Raw genomic sequence first — 9,008 nt, 5'->3', positions numbered from 1 at the left:
GAAGATGGACGTGGTTGATGCTGGTTAGTTTGCCTGTAGGTGACTTTGTTGTATATTCTTGTTCTCATTTGAGAACATGACATTGCTTATTTGCATTGACCAAGGTTTACATGGCTAGTGTCGTTGATGAAGCAGAAGATGCATACTCTTCTGGAACACCTGGTCTTATTCTCCTTGTACTTTTTCAGGAGACTGTGTAAATCTCTCTTCTTGCATGTATTTCCTCTAGTTTTATGGAATTTGAGTTTGGATTATCATTATGTTGCCATGTTGGTATTTTCTTTATGTTTTTCATCAAGGAATCTGCCATATAGCATGAGACATCTGAGTCAGTAATGCCTATCTGTAACACCCAAGTCAGTAACACCTATCTGTAACACCCAAGTCAGTAACACCGACATGTAACACCCAAGTCTGTAACACCTATCTGTAACACCCAAGTCAGTAACTCCTACCTGTAACACCCAAGTCAGTAACTCCTACCTGTAACATCCAAGTCTGTAACATCCAAGTCTGTAACACCTATCTGTAACACCCAAGTCAGTAACTCCTACCTGTAACACCCAAGTCTGTAACACCTACCTGTAACATCCAAGTCTGTAACATCCAAGTCTGTAACACCTATCTGTAACACCCAAGTCAGTAACACCGACATGTAACACCCAAGTCTGTAACACCTATCTGTAACACCCAAGTCAGTAACTCCTACCTGTAACACCCAAGTCAGTAACTCCTACCTGTAACATCCAAGTCTGTAACACCTATCTGTAACACCCAAGTCAGTAACTCCTACCTGTAACACCCAAGTCTGTAACACCTACCTGTAACATCCAAGTCTGTAACATCCAAGTCTGTAACACCTACCTGTAACACCCAAGTCTGTAACACCTAAGTCTGTAACACCCAAGTCGGTAACTCCTACCTGTAACACCTAAGTCAGTAACACCTACCTGTAACACCCAAGTCAGTAACACCTACCTGTAACATCCAAGTCTGTAACACCTAAGTCAGTAACTCCTACCTGTAACACCCCAGTCTGTAACACCTACCTGTAACACCCAAGTCAGTAACACCTACCTGTAACATCCAAGTCTGTAACACCTATCTGTAACACCCAAGTCAGTAACTCCTACCTGTAACACCCAAGTCTGTAACACCTATCTGTAACACCCAAGTCAGTAACTCCTACCTGTAACACCCAAGTCTGTAACACCTACCTGTAACATCCAAGTCTGTAACACCCAAGTCAGTAACTCCTACCTGTAACACCCAAGTCTGTAACACCTATCTGTAACACCCAAGTCAGTAACTCCTACCTGTAACACCCAAGTCAGTAACACCTACATGTAACACCCCAAGTCTGTAACACCTATCTGTATCACCCAAGTCAGTAACTCCTACCTGTAACACCCAAGTCAGCAACACCTTCCTGTAACACCCAAGTCAGTAACACCTACCTGTAACATCCAAGTCTGTAACACCTAAGTCAGTAACTCCTACCTGTAACACCCAAGTCAGTAACTCCTACCTGTAACACCCAAGTCTGTAACTCCTACCTGTAACACCCAAGTCAGTAACACCTATCTGTAACACCCAAGTCAGTAACTCCTACCTGTAACACCCAAGTCAGTAACACCTACCTGTAACACCCAAGTCGGTAACTCCTACCTGTAACACCCAAGTCAGTAACTCCTACCTGTAACACCTATCTGTAACACCCAAGTCGGTAACTCCTACCTGTAACACCCAAGTCAGTAACACCTATCTGTTAAATAATCTGGTGTGTAAAACGAAAACCAGTTAATTTAAGATTTGGATTTCGTTTTTATTGTTGTATTAGTGGAACGTAGCGATAGCTTAACTTGAATATTTCAATTAACACGCATAAACAATCAATTATAAGTTAAATACGACTCCAACATATTAAATAATTAACACATCTATGTACAATATGCCGCTACCTAACTGCACATCTACACAGACGCTACCTCACTCTGAAAATAAAATGACTAGAAGCACACTCTTCCACATTGATATGACGTATTAAACAGCCGTCTTACAATGTACAATAATACCACAAATACCTTAACGTTACTCACTGAAATAAAGTAAAGATTAACTTATGCTATTTAAGTTAGTCATTACTTTACAATAATATGTCATCTACTATTATCTACATTTACACACAGAGTGTCAATATTTCAGTATTTTTTCAAACAAATCACATGCCATTGAAACTGCCTTGATCGTAAGCCTGACTTGTCAATGCACATACACTGGAATTAGGCACTAATTCCCGACCAACGGCCGGTATATACCCGTATTTCCGAATTCGTCAAGTCAGAGCGCAATTAATACTTGGTCGATCTCGTTCCTCAAACACTCATTAGAGAGATAAAACATCTCTCTTTAAGGTAATGTATGTGTTACTAAGATCTGCGGCCTTAAAATATAAAAAAAATCATAACTGAAAAAATGTGTGCATTTTTTTCTCGGAAGTCACTTGTCGCTGTAATACAGATACCGTATGTATATATGGACCGTGTATCAGGAATTCGTGCCAAATCCCTTTGTGTACATGCACATCAGAGCCACGTTTTGAGGATCTGACTACTATATACTCACTGTTCAATCTCCTTGAAACAGATCATGGTGTCAACATACTATTATTATAAATGTGACATTGACACCAACCTAATTGTCCTATACCCGTTCGTTCATGTGACATTCAAATGACCTTGATGAATCGTTCCTTCTATCGACTGTTTATTATCTTTACCCCAACATAATGTGTCATTAACACTCGTGTTATTGTCTCAATTTGCATTGATTTCCCGACCACCGTGTATCTCCACATAATTTGTGATCGATGGGTTTTCCACACAAATGAACAATCGAACTCTTCCCCCTCGCACCCCACCCGTGTCCCTATCGTCTTCATGCTATTGGCCATGCCTTAATTGTGTCCATGACCCTCCCGCTACGATGTAACCATACTTATGACTTAGATTCTCTCATAACTGTACTGAAACTTTCTTAACTTTTCCGCCAGCGTTTTAATCTTCCGATTAAATTGAGTACTCCATCCCAGCTTCTCCGGTAATTGTGCCGTTGTTTGTTCTGTTTCCATAACCGTTTCACTATTGTGTACGAAAATTTCCCGAAATAAAACCGGATGATAGTACCACAGATACTCCCGTTCTTTTGTCATAACCTCAAGGTAGCTGCATTCTTAACTCTTCTGTGTATCCATCTGACCTTGATTAACAGGCAGCCCTTGATGCTGCTGTTGTTGGTGTTGTTGTGGTTGTTGATATTGTTGCTGATGTTGCAGTTGTTGCATGTGCATTGCCTGTTGCTGCTGCTGGAACTGTTGGAATTGCTGGAATTGTTGTTGTTGGGCCATCGCCTGCTGTTGCTGCATCATCTGTTGTGCTAGCATCTGTTGTTGTGCCATTTCGTGTTGGTAGCGATCAAAATCGCGCCGTCTAGCGGAAACGTACTCAGGATAAGAAATGTAGCCGTCATGGTCAAAGTCGTCTTCTCTCAGTACTTTGTCTACTATATCTGTAAAACAAAACAGAACTTTCAGAGTGAGTCGTAAATTAAATATTGAACATTTAGTATGGAGCGTGCTCACTTCAATAAATCTATGCGAGACATTTACAAACTGTATGATGGAACATATACAGACCCATGCATCTTTAACGTATAATTCTGTATCGTTCATATTTGATTCTTTAACAAATATTCTTTAGACATTTATCAGTGATGGAAGTTTGTTATTCTAATTGTCGATGGACTGGAATACAAATATAAAAAAGCCGTCTTAGGTAAAATCACACAGAGAACATATACTTAGGATATTGTGAAGTCAAAGCCCATCACAATAAACTAAATGCTCAGATGTCGCATATAGTATTCATCTACTCTATGGCTATTTCAACCAATCACGACCGCGACTATTTCCTAATGCTTATTTCTGAAAGACTGCTTACCCGCATAATGTTTGGTGGCCCCATCACTGCGCTTGCGCTGTAGTTCAGCTACCTCCTGTTCCGATTTCCCAGCCTTTTCCGCAGCAGTTAAGTCGTACATGTTACTCATGTGGCTTAAGGCGGACATTATTTCCAGACCGTCTAGCTTGGTGTTGTTATCCGCGTCGTGTAAGCTGTGAATATGCGCATAAAATTGTATTTAAGGTGATTTTAAAGATTTTTGTTCAACAATTTCTCATAAGGTAAAGAAAACTTCAAATATGAATTCAATGCACGTTTACGTCATAAAATTGCAAATTATATAATACCGGAAGTAGTGGAATTCCATTTCCTGTGGCGTCATAGGCTTGCTGGTATCTATCTCCTCTTTAAGGTGTTCCTTCAGATGTCTGAAATCGAAAGGAACTTATTAATGGGGAAAAGAAATTGTGAATGGTACCTATATTAGACATGATAATAGCATCTGACGGTGGACTAAATCTACATAATATAAGTAAAAAAGGATTCCTGATGTAGTTACTTACGCTTCATCGTGGACAATTTTGTTATCGTGAAAGCCGGTATTTTCGGCTGGTTCTCCAGTTGTGTTGGGGAGGGCGGGATCATTACTTTGGTTTCCCTGACATTGTCCGATTCGCGAAAGCACGGCCAGCAGCAGCAGCAGCAGCAGCGCAGATGGCAGCAGTTGTGGCATAACTACAGGACCTGTCAAACGAGTGTATTATTAATTTCATGACATCCATACTCTCGCGTGCATTGCATCATAAAGTCAAGACCTTGCAAACCCTTAGCAATTAAACAGCTTCCGGTTGAGTTATAAAATCTTATCCAGTATTAAATCGAAAACAATAGCTGATTTAATTGTGATTTTACACCGGAAGTGATAACTTCAAGTAATATACTAAAATACCATTTCACACCGGAATGAATCAGGCCCTTCGGCGCTTTCCATGTTAGAGATGATGCATTGTTTCTGTGCCCTAAAGCGAAATTCAGGTAAAAAGGTAAATCAGTTGTGCTCCTATTTTGATTAAAATGGTATTTTTGCAACAGGTTTTGTGTACTTCATCGATGTATATGTTTTTAAAATTTATTTTAATCGTTTCAGACTTTAAGTTTTTTCTTTTTCCGCATGAAAACTAGAAAAGACATTTTGATCGTCACGGTAATTTCTATCCAATCAACGGATCGAAAATTCTCATTCCATGCCGAGATAAAAGTTCCAGCCGTCAGCTGTTCAAGGCGGTTACATAAACAGTTTGCGGTTTTGTGTTTTTAAACCACTTTGAATAATTTAATACACCTAAAGCGCTATTACTCAGAAAGTCAGAATAACAAAATTTCGCGTTACTAAGGAGATGGAGTAAATTGCGTCATATGTGTAATACAGGAAGTTATAACCCTACACTGGTTTTACACCGGAAGTTATGTAAATACACGAGTATCATAACCGGGAGATTTATAACAACATTGATGTTATATTGGAAACCAGTACATTTGTATATCACACGAAACATTGACATTTTCAGATATAGTATCACAGAAAACGATAGTGTTAACATTACGATGGGAAGATAAAGAATCCTGACATCAGAGTGACATTAACGACACATCGATTAATGGATAATTGATACACGTCTACTTAACATATCTTTATTATTTAATTCCTTTACGAAATATATTTGCCCAAGCTTCACACTTTGTTGTTAATTTAAAAATACCGGAACTTCCCATATTGTTAACATTCGATAAAATGCCGACACCAGCTTGAAATTGCGTTGTTTATTTTCACTGTACATATTTTTGCTTAATCAATAATCTTTTACCTGTCTAGTATTAAATTCTACTGAACTCTGCACGTTTAATCAAATATCTGTAATAATTAATTAAGCTTCTCTGAACGTTTAATCCAGTTACTATACATACCAAAAAATGAATGGTTGGTGATATTTCCTTGTTCCTACGGCTATACACGATCATGTGATGTATATTTACAGACAGAAACGATCTACAGGTTTCATATTTATATACAACCTACAACATGCTACAGAACAGAATACATTGGTCTGTTTTACCTGGTGTGATCAGTAGCTAGATTAATATAAAAAATGACATTATTTAAAGACTTACCTTAGACAGCAGCCACAGTGTATCTGACTGTATCACGTACAAGATGACAGGTGACTTGTGACGGATCACCGTATGTTACCTTAAAGCCTCGATTCCGTCCAAGATCTGTCCCTAAGGGGTCAGATCATCATGTAATTTGCCGCAAGACTTTGCATGTTCTCATCAATCGACGTGACATTCAAATAGTTGTTAAGTCGACGTACTTCCCGTTTTATAGCTGGTGTCGATTTCTGTTTAATAATGTTCATTATGGATTAATGTGAAACTGTCCCGAACCATCCAGCTCATTACCGAAAAGACATAAACTCCCGTCCGCACGGAAATGGTTTCTCGAATATAATGGCTACCGTGTAAATGGATGCTTTTTATATATGTCATAAAGACATTATATGACGGTGTGATGTAATGTATTGTAGAGTTTCTGAAAAAAAATGTCAGTACATGTATGATGATTCACTGTGATCTAGAACATCACCGGTCTGATGGTTCACCTTCATCTAGAACATTACCGGTCTGATGGTTCACCTTGATCTAGAACATCACCGGTCTGATGGTTCACCTTGATCTAGAACATCACCGGTCTGATGGTTCACCTTCATCTAGAACATTACCGGTCTGATGGTTCACCTTGATCTAGAACATCACCGGTCTGATGGTTCACCTTGATCTAGAACATTACCGGTCTGATGGTTCACCTTGATCTAGAACATTACCGGTCTGATGGTTCACCTTGATCTAGAACATCACCGGTCTGATGGTTCACCATTATCTAGAACATCACCGGTCTGATGGTTCACCTTGATCTAGAACATTACCGGTCTGATGGTTCACCTTGATCTACATCACCGGTCTGATGGTTCACCATTATCTAGAACATCACCGGTCTGATGGTTCACCTTGATCTAGAACATTACCGGTCTGATGGTTCACCTTGATCTAGAACATCACCGGTCTGATGGTTCACCTTGATCTAGAACATTACCGGTCTGATGGTTCACCTTGATCTAGAACATCACCGGTCTGATGGTTCACCTTGATCTAGAACATTACCGGTCTGATGGTTCACCTTGATCTAGAACATTACTGGTCTGATGGTTCACCTTGATCTAGAACATTACCGGTCTGATGGTTCACCTTGATCTAGAACATTACCGGTCTGATGGTTCACCTTGATCTAGAACATTACCGGTCTGATGGTTCACCTTGATCTAGAACATCACCGGTCTGATGGTTCACATCTAGAACATCACCGGTCTGATGGTTCACCTTGATCTAGAACATTGCCGGTCTGATGGTTCACCTTGATCTAGAACATCACCGGTCTGATGGTTCACCTTGATCTAGAACATCACCGGTCTGATGGTTCACCATTATCTAGAACATTACCGGTCTGATGGTTCACCTTGATCTAGAACATTACCGGTCTGATGGTTCACCTTGATCTAGAACATTACCGGTCTGATGGTTCACCTTGATCTAGAACATTACCGGTCTGATGGTTCACCTTGATCTAGAACATCACCGGTCTGATGGTTCACATCACCGGTCTGATGGTTCACCTTGATCTAGAACATTACCGGTCTGATGGTTCACCATTATCTAGAACATCACCGGTCTGATGGTTCATCATTATCTAGAACATCACCGGTCTGATGGTTCACCATTATCTAGAACATTACCGGTCTGATGGTTCACTATTATCTAGAACATTATTACCGGTCTGAACATTACCGGTGATGGTTCACCATTATCTAGAACATTACCGGTCTGATGGTTCACCATTATCTAGAACATCACCGGTCTGATGGTTCATCATTATCTAGAACATCACCGGTCTGATGGTTCGCCATTATCTAGAACATCACCGGTCTGATGGTTCACTATTATCTAGAACATTACTGGTCTGATGGTTCACCGTTATCTAGAACATTACCGGTCTGATGGTTCACTGTTATCTAGAACATCACCGGTCTGATGGTTCGCCATTATCTAGAACATTACCGGTCTGATGGTTCACCATTATCTAGAACATTACCGGTCTGATGGTTCACCATTATCTAGAACATTACCGGTCTGATGGTTCACCTTGATCTAGAACATCACCAGTCTGATGGTTCACCATTATCTAGAACATTACCGTTCTGATGGTTCACCGTTATCTAGAACATTACCGATCTGATGGTTCACTGTGATTGGCTACGTTGTCGGTCTGATGGTTTTTATGGTACACATATGTAAGGCTGTTTCAGTAGATAATTATTGGTGGTTATCTATTAGCCTTCGAGGATACCAAAACAGCTGGTGGCTACCTTACCGAACAACCCACGGGAGACCCGTCCCACGTTATGTAGAACAATTAGAGTGAAGTGTCTTAACCAAGGGCACAGCCACGTCAGAACAGACCAGTCCATCTAAGCTTTCAAAGAAACATTAACCGCTTCGTGTATGGCTTCGTGTATGGGACGTCAAACCACGCACCTCAGCTCCTCACCCGAGGTAACGTCAAGGATTGAATGAGCTATCGCATAAAATACACTTACATGTTAACGTGAAAAAACAAGTACATTTATTATGCTCTAGAACATCAATCTTGTTTCACATTTGGACACTGATGATGAGAATGGCTGGTGTGATGGTATAAATATATATGGATATATGAACAATTAATGATATTCTCGCGTCAATTATAAATGTTCTAATGAAGATACATAGCCACACATTTATCAAGGATTTTCACAGTGTACATTCTCGTTCCCCTTATCTCCAAGGCCATAGTGAAATAATGACCTCGTTTGTCATTACACATATGGAGGAATGGATGCACGTACACATTTTCATTTAAAAGTTGCAATATTACTATATACGTGTATTTAACCTCTC

The 9,008-nt window shown here is 39.9% G+C and overlaps 1 protein-coding gene across 1 annotated transcript; it reads right to left on the bottom strand.

Annotated features, from left to right (window-relative positions):
* Window positions 1-3,232: 3,232 nt before the first annotated feature.
* Window positions 3,233-4,692, bottom strand: LOC132549130 (putative cyclin-dependent serine/threonine-protein kinase DDB_G0272797/DDB_G0274007). The gene is made up of 4 exons (XM_060213052.1): window positions 4,523-4,692; window positions 4,307-4,387; window positions 3,999-4,171; window positions 3,233-3,567 (listed from the first exon to the last, which is right to left on the bottom strand). The coding sequence occupies exons 1-4, from the start codon at window positions 4,690-4,692 to the stop codon at window positions 3,233-3,235; spliced, it is 759 nt and encodes a 252-aa protein (XP_060069035.1).
* Between the last annotated feature and the right edge of the window lie 4,316 nt (window positions 4,693-9,008).

The sequence above is a fragment of the Ylistrum balloti genome, unplaced genomic scaffold, assembly GCF_031769215.1.
Source record: "Ylistrum balloti isolate Yb309-2 unplaced genomic scaffold, AGI_CSIRO_Ybal_v1 Utg370042, whole genome shotgun sequence".
In the NCBI taxonomy this organism is placed as follows: Eukaryota; Metazoa; Mollusca; class Bivalvia; order Pectinida; family Pectinidae; genus Ylistrum; species Ylistrum balloti.
The sequence above is the reverse complement of the archived record's forward strand: the minus strand, read 5'-3'. Positions and strand labels throughout refer to the sequence as shown.